This window comes from Empidonax traillii, unplaced genomic scaffold (assembly GCF_003031625.1).
Source record: "Empidonax traillii isolate 1590-97213 ecotype Southwest subspecies unplaced genomic scaffold, ASM303162v1 scaffold65:size4453928, whole genome shotgun sequence".
NCBI lineage: Eukaryota > Metazoa > Chordata > Aves > Passeriformes > Tyrannidae > Empidonax > Empidonax traillii.
This window is the reverse complement of record NW_020955258.1, coordinates 1,001,964-1,026,596: the sequence shown is the minus strand read 5'-3', so window position 1 is coordinate 1,026,596 and position 24,633 is coordinate 1,001,964. Positions and strand designations below refer to the sequence as shown.

Here is a 24,633-nt window from a genome sequence, read left to right as displayed (position 1 = left end):
AGTGACCTTGGGAAGCCTGGGAAACTCAGCTGCTACAGGGAAAAAGCAAAATTCAACTGTGCAGCTTCCCCATTTCATTGTAAACAGACATCCTCTGCTTTTCTTAAAAAAATCTTTGAAGACATTATCATCAATTCCTTATAATACACACACCATCCTGATTATAAGAGAAGCCTTGACAAGAGGAGCTCTACAAGTACCCTGATGATTTGCTCCTAACAGGGCCATTAGAGCTTGTGGAATACTGTGAAAAACTTGAGTTTCTCACCAAAAAGTACCTTCCCTCGCAACTACCAATTCCTATCATCCCAGCAGTGAGCCCATATTGGTATGTGCCAACCAGGATATTTTGTCACATCACAAACCGATCATTTTCCACAGCCTAAGAAAAAAAAAAATGGTAAGAGAAAGATTTCTACACAAGAAATACAAGTTTCTCTTTTTATAGGTTGATAATATAAAAACGCTGCAGTTTGCATACCCTTCTTCCCATTAAAGGAAAGGCAGATGGTCAGGGTAAAGAGGAAAAGAAACTTGAATAAGGATCTCTATAGTGTCCTAGATTAAAATAACCTCAGACTAACAAATATAAGTACCTGTAGAGTGTGAAACTATAGTCCACTGCAGTGAAGCATCCTATTTCTACACTGATTACAAGTTTTGTACAAAGCAAAAGCAGTAACTGGATTACAGATCAATTCCTCCTCAGTCAGCTATGAAAGCATCTTCTCTGTGAAGGAGAAACACGGCATATTTTATTCTTGACTCACAATGAAATGGCATTGTTCAAATTTATTTCATGCATGGGTAGGACAATACTAGAAGTACCAATACATAATTTCACCTGTGTGTGGGGAGGCAAGAGAGAAGTGCAATCTGCAAAGAACCCCAGGAACTTTTCCAGCTGATGCTCATCCAGAAGTCTGGAGAGCAGAGCCACGTGCAGAGCAGCAGTGGGGACCAGCACACAGCACTGTTAGTACAGCAAAGACAACCATGCACAGGTACAGCATCGTCTGAAACCCAAACCACCTACAGAACCCCAGGCTGAATCTCCTGCTTGCAGATGGCTCTGTCAAGAAAATGTCCCTTTTAGAGCCAGGTCTTTTGAGAGTTAATAATGTGAGCAGTAATTTCAATTTATTCTTTTGCATTGCAGTCCTGAAAAATTAATAGGGCTTCTGCCTACTGCATCGGCACCTTCTGAGGGCAGGATCAAGCCTTCCATTATGCTTACAAAAAGCAGTGACAAAAGACTTTGTCTTGCCCATTCATATGGAGTAATATTTTTTGGATAGGAGCTGGGCATCCCTGAGAGGACAGCATTTTCCACATTATGGTCTGCTCCTATAGCTATCATGAAGCCATATTATTTTTCCAAAGTAGAAATGAACGTGTATTTTAGGAACTAGCTGTTTTACAACAACATTGGATTTTAAAGGAATTAATTTGGTCTGTATGGTACAGTATCCTTTTACATAGTGCTCTGGGCACTGACAGCATATTGTAACAACATGCTTTTGCTCTTTGTCATTAGTAATGGCAGTGGTTTCAGATCCATGACTAATTCTAGCAGTTTTGCCAACATCACACTTTTTTTAAAATTCTCTGTTAACTCTCTATTAGCAAAGAAACTGTTCTGTAATACCTGTACAAACCCAGAGCAACTCCAGTGCTGTCTATGTTGTTATTCCAGAATTCAATTCCAATATCTAACCACACACACAACTGGTACTTTGGAGATCAGGACATCTGTCAAAGTAACTAATAGTTTGTAATGTCTGAACCTTGATTCCTTGACTCCATATGGTTTTTGACAGTGTGCACAAGGAGCCTTCTCCAAACTGAGCTGGACATGAACCAGCAATGTAAGGTATCTTAAATACCAGAGCACGATGATATGAAAAACACTATCATTTTTTCTTTAACCACCTAACATTATCTACAGATAATTCAAAATAGTTCCTGCCAGATCCTGACAGTTTCAGAGCTACTGGCTTTGCCACAGGACTAGTTGTAGTGACACATGCTGAAAAACATGGGAGCGTACTGTTTATTCAGCCAGTACCAGTGCAGTTCCTGTTTGCATGACTAATTCCACAATACTTCCCCAGTGTTTGCATTTCTGAACACGCCGGGAATTCGTCTTGTGGGAATGGATTTGCAAGGAACATTATACCTTTAAAGGTGATAGCCAAAAGCAACTCACTTCACATGAGGAACAGTGAGCCTAGACAAGACACCACTGTGTAGGGGAAGTATTAATTTTAGTGACAAAGGTGCATGATTCACCAGGTTTATTAAACATGGGGATCCCTACAGTACTTTGCCAAGAACACAGAAAACCCCTCACTTCCTTCCAAAGAATCCCACAGAGAGAAGGACTTCTGGAAAAGAAAGGCACTGGTTGTCTAATGTATACAAGATATAAACATGCTTCTATATATATAGTAGTTGCACTCAAACTTGAAAAAGCTCAGATTCAGCTACTTTTTCTGTGACTGGAGGCTGGAAAAGGTAACCACTTATACTCCAGTGCAAGGCAACTCACTGTAGCATTTTACTTTTTAACATAAGCATGATGTACCCTGTTATTTAAAATACTTCAGCAATTAGTGAGATGCTTCAATGACCAAGACTGCTTTCAATCTTGAATAAAACAGTCAGAAGATTATATAGGAAGCAAAGATCAGTATTCCACACTTTCACAAACCTGTGTGAGAGGAGAGAAAAAATACATGCAACTGGCTTTTTTTCCCTGAAACTGTATTTGCTTTCTGTACATAGATGTGTGTGTGTGTATATATATATGTGACTGCTTTCATATGTATATAATACACACTTCACTGCAGGGTGTGGAAAAAAGAGTTAAGAACGTGGACTGGAGGGAAGACAATCTCTAACTACTCACTGGAGGTGAACTCACAACGAATTAAACAAACTGCCAGTGATGACACACATCTCCCCAGTTAAATCCATCATGTACTTCCCTTTCGCAATAGGATTCGCTGTGGTTAATACTTCCTGTGTTCCAGGTGTGTGGAGCAGAATCATACCTCGAGGAACTTCGCTCTCCACCACTGAAGTCACTACAGAAGTATAAAATGCCTTGAAGCTCAAAGAGAATGCAGGACACGAGTTGCATATGAAAACAGCAAAGTAGTGTTTCACAATTTGGAGGTTATTTTCTAACCAAAACGGGTAAGACAACTTTCCTGACTATCAGTTTATCAGGTTCAGGTTAGAAAAACATTTAAAATAAACTTTATGAAATAAAAAGAAAACCAATGTGGGCACTTTAAATGCTTTAAAGTGTGAAACTAGAAGGAGGTCAGAGCCAACATCATGTTACTGGAGATGAGGACATGGCCTTCCACAGATCAAGAATAACAAGCATGAAACTCCATAGACTTCAGTGACTGAGCTGAACCAATATACCCAGCCTGAATAAAAAGAGTAGGAAGTCCCCTGCTTATCTGCATATGGAATAGTTCACTGGGGTGGTTATGAATATATAAACATAAATTAAGGAATTCTGAGTCTTATGTTTGTAAGCACCTCCAATAAGTTTGGTGGGAGATCCTTTTCTTTCCTTGGCAAGCAGATCCTTTAAAATGTAAATGCACTGGCTCTTCAAAATAGTTTTCGGAAAACATGAGGAAATGGAACCACGTGTCTGTATCAGAAGGAGACAGTGGAATTAAAATAATTCCTGCTCTACTGGGTTCTGTGAAACACCCCATCAGACCCTCTGCCAAGGCTACTAATAAATAAATAATACACATAAATAAGTTGATGATTCAGCAATTCTAAATGAAAAACATAAAAAATAACCTGGTCATAGCAGCAAATATTTTCTGCCTTGAGAAAAAGTCTTCTCCAGAGGTGGAAAAGAAAGTCAGGTGCTTAATTACCTAGACCTAAAGCATTTCAGGTAAACCACATTTTGTATGAGAGCTAGTGGTTGGACTTCAATGCAGTTTAGCCATTGGTATTTCAAAGCCAACAAGGCTTTATAGCCAATTTGGCAGCTGTTATTCACAGATGAAGAAGGTCAGATAATACTTTTCAAAAAAATTTCTGCCTGGCTAAGCTGAGAATTTGCTTGAGCTGGCAGCTGGGAAAGGGATTCTCTTCAGGTTGGCCCCAGCCTTAAGGAACTCATGTGTTCTGGTATGACAATTCAAACATGTTGCAAGACTCTTCAAAGTTCTCGTCCATATTCAGTTGTCTCCAGAAGGATTTCTGCTTCTTCTGCAACTCTTTGCGCACACACCTGGGGCACGGTACAGCCTTCACTTTGCACTCAGAATGGAAGACAGCACCACAGCTTTCACACCTGCAAACACAAATTAGTGTCAAAATTGAATTACAAAATGATTGCACAGCATGCAATGGGCTTCATGAGGACTACAGGCAGCAGACATTCCTTGAAACCATCCTGGTAGCTCAAAGAGTTTCTAAAGAGTGGCTTTGTAAAAGGCACTTTGCATGCCCACACTTCTGCTGGTGTAAAGCTACTCAGGATCACTAAAATAAGTTGACTTGAATCCATTTGCAGTTGCTGAGAATCTGTTCCAGCACTTCTGCTTCACAGATAGAAATTTTTAGAAGGATTAATACTTTTCTTCTTAGTAACTAGCATTCAGGTGTATCATAGAAGAAACATCAACTTTGTTTTATGAAAGACAAGCTTGTTGCTTTGGTTTGTAAATGAAGAGTTACAATATTATTTTCCAATAAGATATATTTCAGCATTTGCAGAAACAGATTCTGTGATTTGCAACAGCCACAATATGACATTGAAATTCCAGTGGTCAGCTGTCCTGGAAAGAGTAAAAAACAGTCCACTTCAACAGCAGGAGAAGTTGTCATTTAACAAAGTAAAATTTGAAACAGAGTGAGGTGATATTGCCTGTTCTGTGTCCTGTTGAAGATTGGACTAGATCAACATAATTATAGCTTCTGGCATTCAAAGCTGTGTTATTCTGTTCTCAAATGTGACACTGAGACTTCAAACAAATCAGCTGCTCAGACAAGATGACTGGATTACTTTTGGGACACTGTGAGGCAATGGACATAATGTCACAGCAGATCCAGGTTCCAGGTGGCTGTGGAGCAATGAAACATCTGGTGATCACGAATGGGTACAACTAAAGAGTTGGACATTCTCAGCCTTTCAATGCAAGTAACTATCTGTAGTACTGAGTTAAGTCGCTGCAGCTTTGTAGTCGAAATAAAAACTAAAAGGATGACAGCATCAGAGGTAAAAAGTCTTAGATTCCAGTTGGATAATCAAGTCATAAAAGCAACAAAACATCCAACTTTAGAGCAATCCTGAAATACTGGTGCTGGTCACCCTAGCAATTCTGTGGGACATCTTGAAATGCCCTGCACTTTTCCTTCTTGCAGCTATTGTAGTCAAATTACTATATGAGAATCCATTGTTATAACCTTAGGAGGGTTTTTTGTTTGCTTGCTTTGAACTTATTTTGCACAGAAATAAGATTCTTGTCTTCAAGACTGTGAAGAAAAATTGAAAATGTGAAGAAAAATTGAAAACATGAAGAAACAAACCCCAAATACTGAGAAGCCACAAGGCAAACTGCAGTACTTGGTAAGGGGTCTGGCAATACTGAGGTAAGTCTGTGAGCTAAAACAACCCGTATCGGCTGTGTCTGCATCTCACCTGGAACTTTTTAAAACTGTTCCTGATCTGGCTGCACTTGAAGTTTTATGCACAAGTCCAAACATGGCCTAAATTTTAGTAACTGCAGAGCTTTGAGAAGGCTATGCGGAGATTTGGAGAGGCACATTTCTATCTAGCATAAACTGATAAAGCTCAAATAACAAGCAAAAAAAGCAAGGTGAAAAAGGCTAAGTATAATGTAGTACATCTATTCGCTTCCATGCTCTCTGCTCTCGTGCAGTAAAACTTGACTGTCATATTTTTAAGTACAGCTACGGAGTCTAAACCTGGTTCTGAATCAAGAAACCAGCTTACACAGAGATATTTACAATTTTTGTACTCAGAGAGTGTGTGTTATGGCCCTGATCCATTAAAGCACATAAACACATGCTTAGGACTCATATCTCAGTGATTTCCTTGAGATTACTGATCTGCCTCCAACAAAGCATGTGCTTACATGCTTTGCTGGTTTGGGATCTACAGGAACAGACACACTAATAGATGAGGAAGAGACAGAGGACAGCAGTGTCTTTAAAACTTTACACTACTCTGACCTGACACTAATGGTGATTTTATCAAGCTAATTCTCCCTTGTTAGTCAGCAATTTACAATGCCCTGGAAGTTGCTAGAGGGAAATGATTGATGAGGAGCGTAATTTTGTGCTCTTGCATTGCCACTCCCCATGCTAGCCCAATATTTCTCCACAACACACATGGAAGTGACAAAACCTATCAGAAATTGCTGCTGAAATGGATGGAGCAGGATGAGAGAGGAGCCAGCACACCTGCTCTCTCAAGTCAAAGGCCATCAACAGAGCAAACAAAGACTGACAGGGTTTAATATGAATTTGATTTTCAGAAATGAGCTCAGTGGAAAAATTAACAAACTTCTTTCATATCCCTCAGAATCAAAAGAGAGAAAAAAATTTATGAACTGTTATTTATCAGAGCTGGTGCAATAGCTGAGGCTCTGACCAGGACCCCTCCATGGCCAGGCACTCAGCAGAGGCAGCACAAACAGCCAGCCCTGGATCTCACAGTACTGGCAGCCACTGTTGTCATCATCACTCCATTCTGGTGCCTCCACCCCTGACTGCTCCTCTAAAAACCTATTTTCTGCTTTCTCTGGTGAAGATTGATGTACTCCCAGCCCCAACCGAGGCGTGCAGATGACAACAAAGTAGCAGCCTGGAGGAAAAGTGCTCTGAGTTGCAAAACAAAGTTGTCCCACGCTCTCCACAGGGACATGTAGAGAGCATACTTGGACCACATGCTCGTATCCCTCCCTCCCTGCCAAAGGAAGTGAGTTACCAGTGCAGGGGGGCAATGCTGATCTTGCTCTGCCCATGTGCAAATGGCAAGCTACTCCCTTTCAAGTGATGGAGCTATACTACCCCAAGCCATCTACAGCTTTGCTTTTCATCATATCAAATACAGTTGGTCTTAATTGTCCTGGAATGTCAACTGGTTGACCATTTCTAATCTCACTGGAAGAAATTCTCCAGTGATACCAAAACCCCCATCAACTTTATATTCCTTCTTAGAATATTACAAACAGATTTCTTCTTAATCTCCACATAGAGACTCACAGGGGTTTTTTACCGCTATTTTCAAGCCTCAGTATTCCAAAATTACTTTATTTTCTCTGGAGAAACAAAATATTTTTGTAGCCTATAAAAGGTTCACTTAATAGTTCACTATACTTACTTATCTTTCCCTTAACCCTTGTTGTTGTCATAGGTAATTCACAGTTCAGGTATTATTTCTGACTACTGACTTCTTCTTTGTCTAGAGGCCAAAAAGTCCCTCCATCTTTTGTGAGAATTCTATACACCCCTGATAATAAGCTTATGAGTCTGTAGCCATTCAGGCCTTTCATGTTTCCTTCTTTAATGAATGATATTGTGATACAGCACATTAACAGCATCTTGCTATTTTTCAAACAGTATTTGAAGAATTAGTGAACGTTGCACATTGTTTTCATACAGACTTGAGTCTTCCAAGAAGGCAGCTGAAATAGATTCCTCTCTATTTTGGTGTTTTCTTTCCTTTTTTTTCCTCTTTCCTGACCTAACTCAATTTCTGTTGAGACTTATGTTTTGAGGATGTTCTACTTGTTTGAACACCAGAGTAACAAAAATGCAGAGAATTATTCAATCCTCTAAATAATTTCTATTACACTGGAAAGCGTAAGAGAAAGGGCAAAGCTTTCCACAGCCAGACAGGCATTATAATGCTCTTATTATTATCATTACTAGTTACAAAAGAAAAGCCTTTCTACATTAAAAGCATATAATCATTCCTTGTATGCTGAGGAAGTGCCGATGTTAGTATCTCCCATCAAGTCTGGGCATTTGAAATATATACATAACAATATTTTGTAAATTGAATTCTGGCATGTTCTTTTCATGCTTTCCACATATGTTTCTCGGGATTATGGCTCAAGTAATTCTAGATGCTGCACAACCAATCGATTATACTCATATTTCTCCTCTGTACTGTACACCATGAAAGTGCCCATGGGCAGCATCAGGTGCCCAACGAGGGGGGTGCAACACAAAGAAGCCTCGAAGACCTTTCACCTTAAACAGACATAACAAAGCAGGGATGATCAACAGGTGGTCCAGGATGTCATGTGAAAGACAGGCTTTTTGTCTTTTAAGAACCTTACCTGTTGACAGACTGGCCAGCGTGACTGTGTTTGGATGAAGCTACCAGGTTTCTTAGGACACCTTCGGTGCCATGCACATGGGCTGTACCTGTCTGGCTTCCAAACAGCAATTAGGGAATCAAAGCAGCTCATAGTTATGCTGTTCATTCCTGAAATGAACAAACAGTGAAGGGCAAATACAGCACCATTCCTGCCTCACAAATGGGAAGCGAGAGGTGAACTGGCTTGCTCAAGGTCAGGCAGGAGCTCTTAGCAGAGCTGAGAAGGGCAAAGAGCTCCTCTGTCTCACTGCAGTGCCATATTCACCCACCACCCTTTCTCTTGTAATTTTATATATTAAATTCCACTTTTTCATTTAAAAAAAACACTTGCCCTATGCCAGACTTTGCACACACTTGGTCAAGCGAGTAAGCCCTTGAAATTAATTTCAGTAATCAAATCCCTTCACTTACTAGAACCCTTCACTTCTTTCTTTCCCTCCATGAAGAGTAAAAGCAACATAAAATGGGGTTGTTCATTACATTTTCCTTAGAGGCTGCTAAACATTCATCAAGCATCCAAAATACTGAAATACCTGGAACCCCAAAAGAGCAAACCACAGCAGTTGAAGTAAGCCTTGCCTAGGGATTCCAGCTTGATCACCATCCCACACTAGGCACATGTGCCTGTCTGCAAGTATTTCTGAATTGCTCAGCTGTGAATATCACAGACGTGCCCTTCAAAACTCTCAGAGACTTTAGCAGAACACAAAGAAAAGGAAAATGGACTAGCCTGTGTTCACTTACAACACAAAAAAAGCCCCAAAGGCAATCAATGCCTGACACACACGTGCAGCAATATTATTCCAGTTGCCTAGGAACCAATGCAAAGAGCCTGCCTAGGGAGGGACGCACACGTAGTAAATGAATGGAAGCAAGTTGGCACTAATATGACATTGATTTGTCCCTATAAGGAGCTTGTTAAGATAACGCCTTGTATGACACATGGTCTTTCCCAGACACAGCTGTGGGGGTTTTTTTGTACATTATACTTAAAAACTATTAATACTTCAGACTTGCTTTTGAAAACTTTGCCTCTGAAGATGAAACAAAAAAGGGCCCACTACCTAGTCCTTCAAATTATTATATATCTGAAATTCATTCTAAATTATCAATTCAGTGTTCAAGGAACCAGCAGTGATTCAAAGCACAACCACAGTTTTCCTTTCCATACACCTCTTCATCTGAAGGGGTTACCCTTGATAAGCCAGCAGAGCCTCAAGACACTCCTCATTTATAATGGCAGGGCTGGGTCCTGGGCTGGCCCCGGAGGACACAGAAACAATGGAAAGAGCTGTAATTGCCAAGCATTGGCTCAGCTCATGTGGTGGGGGAAGCACCGCAGAGGGGTGAGCTGGTTACAGACGTCAACCAGCAAGGGGTGTACAGTGACCACCAGCTGGCACTGATGGGGCTCCCCACCTACAGCAGCCATGGCTTGCACTCTAGAACAGCTGCAGGGACCAGCCTAAACACAGCCTGACATGACATCTATTAACACCACCACCACTGCTGCTTTAATAAATGCCACCTTAGAGTGGCTGAACGACACACTACCCAGCGTCCCTGCAGGGAAAACTTCTGGACCAGGGTCTGCTCCCTTTTACGCAGCACAGGATAGACCGAGGTGCTGGAGAAGCACTCCAGGCAGCAGGGAGGACGAGTAAATAAGCCCCTATCTTGGCTCACCCATCTATGCTGACTCTTGCCCCTCATCCTGTCATGCCAGCACCCACTGCTAAGGTCAATTGCATCCAGCGGATGTGCAAAGTGGACAGAGATATATTAAAGACCCACAAATGCGGAGAAAAGTGGGTAGCTCACTGGAGGGGAGGGAAAACCACCAGTGCTGCACCAGTGGAGGGGACCTTCAAGTCAACTTCCGCATTGCTACCTCCAGAGAAACCACAGAGCAGGCCTTCATTTTGCTACGGGCCAGGGCTGAACAATTTGCTACAGGCCAGGGCTGAACAAGAACAGCTTGATTTAACCACGTGTTATCCTCCCATGACAGTTGTGTACACAGGCTGAGGTACTGCACTGCAGCATGGCAGCAGGGTCAAGCAGGAACAATGGGAACTGCAGCCCCCAGACCCCTCTTCGCAGAGCTGCGTCACTCCTGATCAAGGAGGGAAGCGTGTCCCCAGCTTCTCCTCAGCTGTGGCTTCTGGAATTTATGCCATAATTATCTACATACACTTCCATATTTTTATCCAAGTAGGAGAACTAAGGACTGTCTGTTGACTTCACCACTGTGCTTTGCGAGTTGTTTAAGCTCAGAGATCACAAGCCAAGTAATGTGGCCTGTAAAGAGCAGTTCCCAAGAGATCAGTAAAGGGACATAAAAATCAGTATTAAAACTCTCAATCTGAAACTCATGCAATTACACTTCAGTCAGTGAAGCTAACTTACTTTGGAAAGGGGAAAAGCCCAACATATGATAGATCCATTACCTGTAAACCACTGGAGAGGCTGAAAAGCCACAGAGATTCACATGTTTGCATTACTCAGGCATATATTCTCCGCCTCTGCTAGCTGCCACATCAAGAACTGGACTTTGCCCCTGTATCTCTCCTGTTATTAATGAATTCACATTCATAAAGTGGGGGCTTAGGACCACAATACTATTAACAATAATATTAGTATACTGTTCTCAACTATTATAATTTCTTTGCGTGATTCTATTATTTTGCATTTTTCTGTCAGTCTCAAGTCTAAAAATCCTGTGACTAAGCCAGGATTTTGCATTCAATAAAAGAGAAAGGCAAAGACAACCAGACTTCATAACTCTGCATTAATGCTGAAGACATGTCTACCTGGACCCAAGATGGAAAAAAGAAATTTAACATTTAAAAAAATAAATACATAAACAACAAATTCCCAAGGTAATCATAGAATTTCTGAGCACTTAAGAATTGACAGTGTTTGCTTTCATGAGCTAAAAAGCAACTGGAAAGCTGTCACTTGGTCTACAAGGAACCGTATTTGGGAGATAGAGAAGTCTATCTTAAAAGGGGAATTTGCATGAGAAAGGAGGAGAAAGAATTAAAAGGTCTTGACTGGCAAGATGGAAATATCTAGAGTGAGGAAGAAGGCACAGCAGGGAAGCTGCAAAATAGAAACTGTAAACAAGATGGTTGCCATGTCCAGCCAGGGGAGGAGAACACAAGGCAGCCCTGCAGAGACCTTTGTACTTGAAATAAGTATCAGCCTTTAGACTGAACGTTCTACTTAAAAACACTCTGACACGAGGCAGGGAAAACTAACCTCTAAAGCTAGTTCAGCTGCAAAACACAAGGTCTGATGAAAAAGCCAGTATATTTTATCACTTTCTTTTTACATATTCCAGGTAACATTACTATGCTATGCTGAAAAAACAGAAATAAGATTACGTGGGCCAGAAAATTTTGACCAGTTTTGACATATTCAGCTGAAATTAAATTATCAAGAGAACTTAACATCTGCTTAGGTGCCTATGTTTCTTTAAAGAGAGTGCTGAGCAGATCACTTCAGAGTGCTTCGAACCAACTATCAACATCCAATAAGCTAAAAAATTAGGTACTAAAACCTCTAGCACAACTCAAGTGAACTGGGCCTGAGGAAAGGCTTTCTAGCATAAGACAAACTAATCAAAGCAAGAGGGAAAATTATGTACTTTGAGTGATGCCTTTGGCCTGTGCCAAGGTACTTCCTGGAAATGCTCTATTTCAGTCTCTCCACCTAATATCTATCTTTAACGTTCTCCCAATTGCTCAGAGTTGCTTCTGTCCAGTGACAAAGCATCCATAACACAGTGAGCTGTAACCTTGCAAAGACTTGGGCATGCACAACCTCAGAGCCTTTAGTAAGACTTGTCACTATGTGCAAAGTTAAGTACATTCACAGGTCTTATCAGGATGGTGGCCAAAGATTATAGAGGCATCCAAGCTGGTTGATACAGTCAAGCCTGTTCTGTGGCATGTCTATTTTAAACTTGGGTCTTCTGGTTTGTATCTTAAAAGGTCTACACATCTTAACTGATCTGCAGAACAAATTAACTTAGCGAAGTGAAAACAGTTTAGCCTTGATAAATGAATATGAACACAAAAGAGCAACTCTCCATGGTTCACGTACATCGACAGTCAGCACATAAAAGGCAAGGAATGGACTAAATTGTTCTTAACCAAGCAAGTAGTTTTACCAGCAAAACACAACAAATTGCCTGTGAAAGTAGTCACTAGGATGACAACACTCAGAGAAGACCAAAACTTTATTAACTGGGTAACACATAATAATCTTAATCAGAACTATAATTCCTTAATTATCTAATGGGACAGAAAATGCTTTTTAATGAGCTTTTATTCTCATTCCAAAGATAATTTTCTTAGTATTCTTTAAGATTTAAAACTTGTTTAAAATTGTTCTAAGTTATAAACCAGCCATCTATTATAAACAACAATGCCACTACACAGATATTGTCTTTTTACTTCTGTTGTTTCATTTGTTTGTTTTAGTTTTAGGATGAAGAAACAAAAACTTTTCACCACATTAATGACGAATAAGTAATATGAGAACAATTTGAGGGGAAGCGCCTGGTTGCTAACTAATGGGTAAGGATAGTTTTAACAAGTCCATTTATAGCCAAGGACATTTAAAGTCATTTCACAACACTTGTAAATATAAAATAAGTGATATAATAGGATAATTTTATATGTTTATTCGCTAAATTTAAGCCCGGGGCAAATTTAGTGTAAGAAATAAATAGGAGGTAGATGCTCAGTTCATTTAAGTTGCCAGAGCTGCAGCAAAAGTAGAGCTGCGGGAGTTTACATTAGCTGGCAATTTGCTCCGTGAAATGTGCAATTAACTCAGGAGGTTTTAAATACAGATCTCATGTTTTAAACGCTTTCCAAAAGATGGTGAAATTGTGAAGTTTAGAAAGAACCCTGATTAAGATTTACATAGATAACGATGGAAAACAGGGAAATGGGGAACCAAAGATTCAACCTGACTGGAAGAGGCATCAAAAACATGGTACAGTTTTTAGGAAACTGTTTAACTACCGAGTCACAGCTTTCATTATGATCTCTGCAGAATGGCCACCTCCCAAGAAAAGCCACAGAAAGGAAATATCATTAGAAAGCTTATGACTTTGTGAGCCCACCCTTACATTCAAGGCAGCAAACTGTTGCGCTGTATTGTTGAGCAGGATGTAAAGAGCCTGCCAAGCACAGCCCACAGACCCGCTAATTAAGTGAACTGATTGTGTTTGTTTTGGAACCGTTTGCCAACAAAGGAATGTGTCACACTGATTAGTGAGAGAAGGGTATGTAATATATGTGTATTCAAACCCTGAGGAGTGCATAACCCAGGTATTCACTCTGTTTGCCCAAGGACTGACAAAAATGACTCAAGCAAATAACCAGACCAAAGAGAAACTCCAGCCCTCAAGAGGGGCCCTCTTTTTCTCTCAGCTGCATCTATCTAAAGAAGACCCATCCCTCATAAATTCCTACTGAAAACTGACCCAGAAACTTCTGAGAATATTTTGGAGAGAAACAACCTCTTCACGGCAAAGCTGACCTAAGAGACCATGAAGATGAAAAGTTAACAGGCAGCTGAGAACCACCTTAGAATTGTACTGACCACTCTGACAGCTGTCACTCTTCTCTCCCAAGGGCAGGAAAGGTCAGGGAGGTAGCCAGAAAAACAAATGCCAGCTCAATGCACACATACACACACACACTCTCCACACAAGCAGGCTTCACTTTTCAAACATTCAGCAAAGAGCTGAAGTCTGCAAAAGCTGTCACGCACCCACTTTTGAATATTTCTAAACCTACAGCCCAGTTTGTTGGTAGAGTTAACAGTCTGCTCAAAGTGAATGAGCATCATTTAAAAGCAAGGAAACACTGTCTTCAGAGCTCAACTGCTCTTACCTCCTTAACTCAGCAACTTCAGCCGGGGTACTTGGCAGTCTAGTATTGAGCACAAAATGTGAATACCGTGCTGTAGACAGCAATTCCAGAAAACCAGGACGGAGGAAGGGAATTGTAGTCAATTCTCACTCGAGACTCAGAGTACTACAACTAAATCACAAATCTGAGCTCTTTACTCAGAGCTCGGTTCGACACTTAATTGACAAGGAAAGCTGAACATGTCACCAGAATTTTCAGGTGTAATTGCAAGTCTTCACATTAATCTTAGTCTTCACATTAACACAAGCCTAACCGCTTGCCATTCCATCTGCCGCAGGTTACTCTGTACATTACCTACTTCTAATTAGCCTCCTCACCCTACACCTGTCGTAGGTCAGCACACCTACCTCAGAAACCTCCCTCATCGTCAAGAGGCAGAAATAAACACAAAGCCCCTCTACCCGGCATTCTCCCTCACTGCTGTGCAGCTGATGGAGCTGCACAGCAAAACATACAAGCTCCTCTGTTGGCATAACTTGTCTCCAGAGCAAAAGTATGGAACAGAAATAATCTGCTTAGTTTCACACAGGTGCACGTGCACACACGAGTAGTAATGAGATAAGAAAACTAACTAGGAAGGCGAATGGAAAATGCTGGAGAAAAAAAACTTATCTAGTGATAAGGAGTACAAAAGGAGTAAAGCAGGATGATCTCTGACAAAATCAGAAAGAGAAATATTGGAAAACCTGTCATGCTGATTGTGTTTTAATTAAAATCATTAACAAAGACTGCCGTCTTTGGCAAGACATGAACCACAACTTCACATTTCTGAAACATGAACAAAAGTCCTTTCTGGCTTCTAATTCACGTAAAAACAGGAGCTAGAGCAGCTTCCGTTGGCTTGAGCTGCTGACAAATATTATTTGATTCCAGAAGGTTTTAAACTCCGTAATTGCAAGGTATGTCTGATCTCAGCTGAAGGGCGGGACCCAACAATGTTTTTGGGAACAAAAATCCCCCAGACAAATCAAATTTTAAAGTAAACCTGTCTTCCCAAATGTTCTTAACACATTCTCATCAATCTTTTGGGAATATCTTCAATCGCCTTTTATACAGTCTCAACAGACATCTTATGTTTTATGCCATCTTAGTCTCTTTTCTTTTTAACTCAGCCTATCTTGCCATGCACCCTAGATACATTCTTTCTTAAAACTGTTTATAGAGCTCAGCTGCACACCTTGTCTAGCTTGTGTCCACTGCTTTGTCAATGCATTCTTTAGAATAAGACACTGGAAATAAAATGAGCAAACAGTCTTTGAAACTCAGATCAGACTGAAAAATCCCTGAAGAGTAGATCTTGGTTACTTGTATTTTAACATCTTTGCACACACAGGGGAATCAGATTCTTAATAAACCCTTTTAACAGGTTGGACCTGATTGTTTCCAATTTCCAATTGGAAAAAAAATTTCCCTTTTTTTTTTCCCTTCTCTTTGGAGAAAATTACTGTATTTGAAATAGCCAAAAAGTACTTATCTGTGGAGGAATGCTGTGCTGTCAGATACACTGCCTTTCTGTTAAGGGTGAAAAAATCCATCTCTTTTATTCAAAATCCAATACAGTATTGAAAAAGGGTAGTAACATTGCTGTTTCTTTCCAAGTCTACTTTGGTTTCCTGCATCTTGCTTCTAGGTTTTTCATGTGACTCCTGTCCCTGACCTGGCATCCAGCACTCTACATAATGTGAAATAAAGGTTCTTTTGTACAGTTTAGGACTGGCATACAGTTATACTTACTTTGTAGCCACCTGAGAATAGCAATGTCATTAAAAAAAAAAATCAATCTCGCATACACAGACACAGAGGAGTAAGCACACAGAGAGAGCAGAGCATTAGCCATAACATTTCACAGGGGAAACACTTCAGAATAGATGATTATTGTTTTATAATGGACAATCCCAGAACATTATGGGCCCAGTGATACCAGAGACCAGAAAGATGTCTGTGATCACTCCAGAGCAGCCATTTAGCTTTTCAGGACACTCTGCAAACTCAGAAGAGCTTTGGACTCTTCCCTTTTTGAAGAGCTGTTCTGAGACCTACCGGGCTTTGGGAAGCAGCTCTTCTCATCTATTTCCAGGTCTGCTCAAGGTGACCTCCCTGGCCCAGTGATCTGCACCTGCCTAGAAATGTGCACCAAGGGAATCCAGTCCCTAGTTATCTAAGCGTGAGGTCAGAAGGCCGAGAATCCACAAGGGTATGATCCATAAGATAAATAAAGGGTATGATTGACATCACTGCAGTAGAGTACCTGCTTGTAGAAATGTCCTCAAAGGGGTAAAGGATTTCTCCATTGTTGCAAATCTCACAGATGAAACCCTTTTGGCTACAAAGGCTGCAGCTGTACACATGAGAGGTGGCAAACTTGATCACCTTCCCCAAGAAAGGAGCCAGCTTTCCTTCAATAACCTGGAATGAGAAGACAGTATTGAATGAACCCCCCCAAAATTACTACAATGCCCTGAAGGACTAAAACAATATTTATTATTATAGAAATGCAGCTAAGTGATGCTGGCAAAAACAATAGGAAAGTTACTTCCCAACAATTATAGCTCCATGAAATCACAAGTGATAATAGTAGCCAATGAACCAGCAATGGTCTGAACATGAAAACTAATTTACAATCTCTTTGCAAGTCTCTACATGGCAATAACATAAAATATTAGCAGTCGTTTTAAGTTCAACAACAGGCACAAAGAAGTAAATAGGAAAAGAGTTTTAGGCTTCCCAATTATCTCTAACTGACAGCTATGAGAATACTGCCTTACATTTACCATTTGCATTTTTACTTTTTATGCAGTTTTGTCTTTGTTTCTTTTCCTCCAAAGCACGAGTTTTTTGCACATATTTTGTGAACAGAACCCTGGCCTTCCTCCTTTAGTAAGACTGTGTTTCCCATTGAAAACCATTCAAATACAATATTCTGCTCCTTGCTAAAAGGAATAAATTCTCAGTAAAGGTCTTGAAGAGGAAGTGGTTTTTTTTTCCCTTCAGTGTCCAGCTCTTAAATCGAGAAGTCCCTCACTGCCAGACAATCCTGGCTAGACCATTACAAGTGATTAGCACTCCCCGTGTTGGTGTGAAAAAACAGCCAAGCCATATAGATTAAACTGCTAGCCACAACACTCATCTAAATTTGTGACTTGGTGACAATGCCTCAATAAGGGGTGCTATTCAGGCAAAATACTTTCCATTCAGATCAAACTTCTAGAGACTTTAGGGATTCTGCAGCTATAAGGAATAATGAAGATGGAATAAGGCCCTCAGTGTATATTCTTCTCTCCTGGGCTTCCTGTGGTCTGAATGGCAGCTTGCCAGATTAGTGATAGAAATGTGTCACTGGATTTGATAGCAAACTCCTGTAAAAAGGAAAAAGAATGCAATAATTGCTGACTGAAGACTTGCACAAGGCTGTGCCTTGAAACCTAAGAGTGGGGAGATTAACACTTAAATGTGTGCCAGATTCAGTTCAGGCACCCCTTCCCTAAATATGGTCACACACTACTTGCAATTTGGATTTAGTGTAAACATATCTAGAGAAAGCACAGAGGTCAAGGCAGAGAAGAACAACAACAGAGTTTGGAAGCAAATGTAAGATAGCAAGGAAATATATTTGTGTTCCAGGGAAACTCTCTGCCCGCTACATAAGATAGTCACTGCTAAAGAGTACACCTGGAAAAGGAGGGGCACAGGTAGCACTGGTGTTGATGGCACTGAATGGTACTGGCTGAAATGTGCCCCCTCTTTGCCTTCAGCTCCAGCCTGCTAACAACATCTGCAACAACAGGAAGCAGCAATGTTATTGCTAGTACTGCAGATAGGACATCTGCTCATGTCAGAGGAAAAATGACGTTCCTATTGCATCCTGGTATAGGAAGATCCCCTTTAACCACAGTATAAACAATGCAGAGAAGCTGCTGCATGAAATACGAAAGTGAAGCCATAGTTCAAGGCAGTGGTATTACTAACCTTCTAACAGATGGTCACAAGCTAATTTAGCTCCCCTACGCTGGGTTTTGTTTTTCATTTTGAAGGAAGAAATTGTTTCCTTGCAGACTCCTGAATTACAGAGGGTCTGAAAGCCAAACAAGCTGGGAGCAGGGGAAAGACACAAAAGCTGCCAGTATTCAATAAACAGGAAGAAAGAAACAGTGAAGCCACACAGCTAGTGCCACGGCTACAGTCAGCCTCCAAAAATCCATTTAGCACTAACAGATGAAATACTCATCCAAAGATAATAAATAAACCACAATACATACATATTTTCCAAAGAATTTTCATGCTACAGACAGCCACCTCAGGCCACAAGTGCTCAGCTTAAAATGCCAGACTGAAGACACAGCTGCAGACAAATTTTCTAAGTCTGTACTAATGTCACTGTCAGCAAGGATTTAAAAGTTAAATCGCTAAACTGAAATAACATTTTGCATAATGTAATAAACAAAATGAACATGATCTATTCCTTCCTAAGCACTGTGGGTGAATTTAAGACTGTGTGAGGCACAAAAGGTTTCCTATGCTGAAGAGTTCACAACCTAAGCAAGACAGATTGAGTGGGCAGCTGCCCTTGAGGAGCTGGTGTTATTTGCCCCTGGTTATTTATTTATATGGCTTGTCATAGCACTCTAGTGGGTGGGCTTGTAACTCTGGCCACTGCAGACTGATACCTTCAAAGAGCCATGCATGCCAATTTTGCAATGTGAATTACAGGCCATTTTACTGTATTATAGAAGGAAGACAAAACACAGCATCAAACCAATGTTATCACTGTTTTTACAATCTGTAAATTTTGTGCTATTTTGTTTCATCAGAGACCTCAAGGCTGTGCACAGGATATGACTTTTCCTTGCAGCCTTCTCTCATTCGTGTTTTCAGCTAATAAGGATAAAATCCTCATCTCCATTGACCCTGGGCAAGCAGAAAGGAAGATAACTACTTGCTGTTCTGTGGCTTGGGAAAAGGAGCATAGGACATTTAATCAAAGCTGTCAAAACTTCTCCTGTGACAGCCAGGGGCCCAGGGTCAGTCAGTTCAGACACCCCAGAATCACAGTGGAAGAACCCCAGGATGTTCTCCCAGCTGATGCTAGAATTTGAGTTTCAAGGAAACACAAGTGATTAAAAGAATAGAAGTGTGTTAATCAAATGTAATGCATTGTCCAGATATCATGGAAATTATCAGAAGGAAAAAAAAGACCTCAAGAGGCCATCTTGACAGAGCCAGTAATATTTATGTCATTCTTTACAGCTGTACCTGTTACTAAAGCCTTGCAGTGACCGAGATTCCACAGCCCCCATGCAGTCTAATCCAGCACACGTCTGTTCTCACTGCTGGAGTCACTCCTAAGCTCTGACCTGACCCTTTCCTAAGGACATTTCAGTTTACAAAATAAGCTTACAAAACAAGTTTACAAAATAGAGAAACTGTGAAATCACACACTATGAGCTGCAGAAGAGTACATCACATTTCAGAAGAAATGTGGTAATTTAGGACAAAACTAAGTTAAGAATATGCCAGAGGAAAAGAAACCAAAAATTTCACCATTGACTTATTCCTGTAATATAATAAAGCCTCAGCATGCACCTAACAAAGGCTTAAAAATATATTTCTGTCTCTCAAAAAAAAAAGCATGAACCTTAAAACAAATTAAAATTTTGCTGAGTTCAGATTCTCTTCTCCTACAGCACACATGAAGAGCAAGGTCTGTTTTCTAATCCAAAGTCTTTGTAGTGCAAGCAATTGTTTTGTTGTCAAAAATTAAGGATGAGAGGTAATTAATGTGGCATCCTGGTCATCAATTGACGGAGGGTACAACGCAGTTTTCTCTTCCTAAACCGGTCAAGGAACACATACCAATATAATTTTGGACACAGAGCCATGTTCCTATAGTTACCTTATCACTGCTGCACCTGGAATATATTGGGGTGCACTACTTGGTAACAAAAAAAGGAAAACAGTTGTGCCCAGAAGAAGGTCTAAAGCAAGCTGTGTCTCTGAACAGCCCCAGTGTTCAGGTCAGAATCATTGTCCATCTCTCTGTACCTGGAAAAACACTTCTCTAAGCTAGCACAGGACAGAAAGCCATGGCTTTGCACACTGCAGCTCCTAACTGCGTGTCTCACATTAAGAATTGTATAAAAATACACACCCACATGTACATACATAAAAGCCAGGCCCTGCCCTCAGAGCACTTACAATTTAAACCAACAAAACAAACACTGCTTTTTACAGTAACTGCCACATATCCCCCACCTTAAATGGGACAAATTGTGTTTTGGAGGAGCCTTCCATGCAGGCTCCCTGCCCACACTGCAGAGAGCATCCATGCCCTGGGCTGCCAGGGAAAGGAGAGGAGAAACCAGGATAACCAGCAGCAACCCCCTGCCCCACTGCCCAGCCTCCTGCATCTGGCTTGGGGAAGATGAGGTTGTACTGAAGAGCAAGAGGGGAAGGCAGACCAGTCTGCAGAAGTGAGAGAAACTAAAGGGGTATCTGAAGTAAAGTATCTGAACACACACCAAAGGGGTGTTGGGACAATTATTTTACATGATTTCTAGAACAGAGGCTTTTCATACAGGTCAAAGTTATGAATAAAGGTAAATCAAACTTTCTTCTCTGTACATCTTTGTGCTACTGTTGAATTGGAGAGTGATATAATTCCAAAGAAACAATTATGCTCTGAATGAGCAAGGTGGGGGGGAAATACAGAGACTGCTGAACACCACTGGACAAGCCAATGTTAGCAAAGGCTGCAAAAGGCTTGTGCAGTGGGAAGACAGGACACACGTGCATGGGGTTATGATTTTCCTGATCCAGCAGGAAGACGGAGAAGCTAAAAGGAAGCCGCAGGGGCTACGGTACAGGTTGAAAAACCTTTGGATACATCATATTAATATGATTATGAGGGCGTGTGATCAAAGTTTAACTACTTGTCAGGAGGGCTGCTGGTCCCCAGAGGTTTTGTGATCCTTCTGTTCAAAGTTACTCATAGTTCCCTTGCTCTGTGAAGGTGATGTTTTCAGAAACAAGCAGGCAGCCAGCTGTCCCCAGACAATAAGAATTGGAAAGGTCACAGACCACAGCATCCTCCAAGCCAGAGAAATCCTCCTCGGTGGCTCACTATGCACACAACAGGGCCATTACTCACAGACCAGCAGGTGTTGCCCAGGGGACTCTCACACAGTATCTCTGTGTCCTACCTTCGCAACACATTTCTGAGCCCATGACACTGCCCAGCACTGGAGCAGAGGCAGACCCCTCATCTCCAGCACATACTGAGGTACAGCTCTGTCCTGACTCCATCCCTCAGCCCAGCTCTCCAGGCCAAGTACAGTGCTGATAAAGTCCACCTCTGAAGGTCTCCACTTCCCAGCCCTTGCCTTGCCACTGTGCAGCACAAACCCCCAGCCCAGTACACACAGCAGAGAAGTCACTTGGTCTTTTCTTTACAGTCAACAAGGACTCCTTGTATGAGAACCTACTCACCTGCATGAAGGAGGGTTGCACAAACTAGACCCATGGGAGACCAGTGTAGTGAACATGGTGTTGCAACATAAGTTTTCATATTAAAAACCAGACTAGAAAAGTGGCCAAGGGAAGAGTGGCAGAACTTCTCAAGCCTGTTGAGAGTTTTAACCCAGAAAGACGGTAACCTAAACTAAAGGCTTGTAATAGCTTTCTGTTTGGAAAACAGAGCAAGATCAAAAACCAGGCAAGAAAAAACCTTACTACAGAATTAGTCAGAGTTTGTTCCAGTCCCCAACAGTTTTTCAAACTAGAAAGACATTAATAGAAGCCTCTGACCATGTCTAACTGAAAAGCAATCACATATTGGTTAGACCAGGTAAGCACAGAAGTCCCCTCCAAACTCACACTGTGTCATTTCCAAAGAGATAATATCACATCTTTAGGGGGAACTAGAGGAGAGATGTGTAGAAAAAGAAGGACAAATTAGTTAGCTGCAACCCACTATTACTTCAATTAACACCTCCATAGCCTTCTGCCCACCTGTTAGATCAGGTCCACAGAAATACCCAACCTCTGCATCATGGCCACATGAATCAATACTGAAATCTATCAGATGTAATGAACTTTCTGGGCAGGAGAGAAAAAACAGTACAGTTTTCGACATTTCTCAGGGCAGTGAGTGTTTGTTTTGAGGGCAGGGCTCCTGCCAGTAATGCTAGCTAAGAAGCACAAGGTAATGAGTAAGATCTCCATCCCTGCAGGAGTCTATGTTGTGAATTTGAGTGAGAATCATCAAATCTCCTACGCTGTCTTTGCATTTTTACCAACTTCTAAAAGTGCAGTAGATGTTTACATAGCATGAAGATCATAAATACCTTTGATTACCTACATCAGGACTATCGAAACAGACGGTAAAGGGAATATGGCGTGCTGAGCTTTTGGATACACTGTTCTGCTCCGTGTGAGAAACTGCCAAGGTTAAGAAGTCTAAATTCTGAACAGTGTCACAGTATGTTAAAACCACATAAAGGTTTCCAGGATTAAAATAAGTTTTGGATTAAATTTGTTAGTCTGAGTAATTTGTACCATATAATGAATGTAAAATCTGACACAGTTTTAAAAAAACGCTTATATTAAGATCCAAGAATCAACAGATGAAGGATATTTTAACAGAAGCTATACAAAATCTAAGAGAAGAAAGATAAATCTACACACATCTGTGGGTAGATGTTCTGCCAGCTATAGCACAAGGGCCAGTCAACAACCATAAGCATCATGTAACAATGTGTCTAGGAACAGTCATTTCACCGTGGCTACATGATCAGGGAATAAACACTGAGATGGCAACTAGAAATGCCCCTGATGCTTCTGAATCCTTAGACTGGGACCTCTACTTTCCTCATGTATCAGCAGCACTGGAGGAAAGTCCAGTTATTATCCTCAAAAAGGAGCACCTGCTCCTACTGCTCTGCTTAAGAGCCTGGCCACCAGGATTAAGTATCCAGGTAAAGTGGTGAAAATACTGTAAAACTCAGGTTTTGTATCACTGCCACTGTGAGACAAGCTAAATTTGCCAAATGGCTTTGTGACCCCACCCTTGTAAATCAGCTTGTTAATCGTTATCGTCATAGAGGCGATAAAGTTGTTTTATGAGCCAACACCAAAGCAGTAACATTAACTACTTATGCAGGGGCTGGTGTATTTCTCTGCAGATAACATTTATGAGAAGGCACTCTCTTTAAAGACACAGGTTTGCCTCATAACCTTCTTTTGGAGCACTAAGCAACCTGTTCCTCTTATTCCTCCAGTGTGATTTCCATGTCAGACACAAGTGACGCCCGGAGGCGATGGGTTAACTGATATGAAATCCCTAAAACACCTTGAACTACAGGTTCAAATCTCAACTAGATTGGCCCGGCCTCTCCTCCTGACAGAACAAAATTTATGATTATTTCTCAAGGCCAGACGCACACTTGGCTCTATCTGAGAGACAGACACAGACAGAATTTGCCAGGAGGCACTGACGCAATGCAGAAGAGACATGAAAAGGCCAAGAGGCACTGAGAAAATAGAAGGGGTGGTAGACACGAAACTCATTCACCATCCCCAATTATGTACAAGGAAGAGATAGAAAGTACTTTAATTATCAGGAATAATGTCACAAGCACGTCTGGCAGAAGGAAGCTATCTGAAGGAGCAGTCAACAATCATGCACAGCTTTCTGCCATCCTCTAAAGACAAGGTTTCTGCTTCCTCTCAGTTGTTTTCTTTCTACCTGTCCAGAAACAGCTAGCCTGAATCAGGCCTTTTGCTAACAAGTTCAGAAGTAAGCTCCAGTGCACCTAGACTTCAGAGCACCACAGAAAATACGCTTCCTGGATTGAATGAAAGGGTAAACAAAATATCCTGAACAGACTGTCTTGGATTCACCACTTGGATGCTCACTACCCTCCAAATTCCACTGGTGAAAGCTCTGTGGAGGACGACTAAAGGCTCCATAATCTTTCTTCACCTCCAGGACAGATGAGAAATACGCTTTTGAAGAAACTACCAATGATCTAAGAAAATAGAGCTAGAAAAAACACCTTTAGAAACCTCCAGTTTGTTCCTCATCCTGCAGCATAAGCAACTGAGAAACTGTCTGACTTAAAAACTTCTCACCACAGAGATCCTACAACATTCCAGTGCTTGGAACAATTGGAAAGTTCTTCCTAATGTCTTTCTCAGATCTTTTTTGCTGCAGTCAGCTATCGTTATTTTACATTCAACTTCCTATCCTTACATTGTACCACCTGTTTCAGAAACCATTTTCTG

General features: G+C 41.1%; 1 protein-coding gene across 3 annotated transcripts in view; it reads right to left on the bottom strand.

Moving 5' to 3' along the window:
* Window positions 1-1,603: 1,603 nt before the first annotated feature.
* PLEKHM3 (pleckstrin homology domain containing M3) overlaps window positions 1,604-24,633 on the bottom strand; it is an 86,654-nt gene continuing 63,624 nt past the window's right edge. For all 3 annotated transcript variants that reach the window (XM_027880145.1, XM_027880146.1, XM_027880147.1), the window contains 2 exons: window positions 16,604-16,761; window positions 1,604-4,339 (listed from right to left, as the gene is read on the bottom strand). In XM_027880145.1, coding sequence (XP_027735946.1) covers window positions 4,162-4,339; window positions 16,604-16,761 — 336 coding nt within the window. In that variant the 3' untranslated portion in view covers window positions 1,604-4,161. The remainder of the gene's footprint in view (window positions 4,340-16,603; window positions 16,762-24,633) is intronic.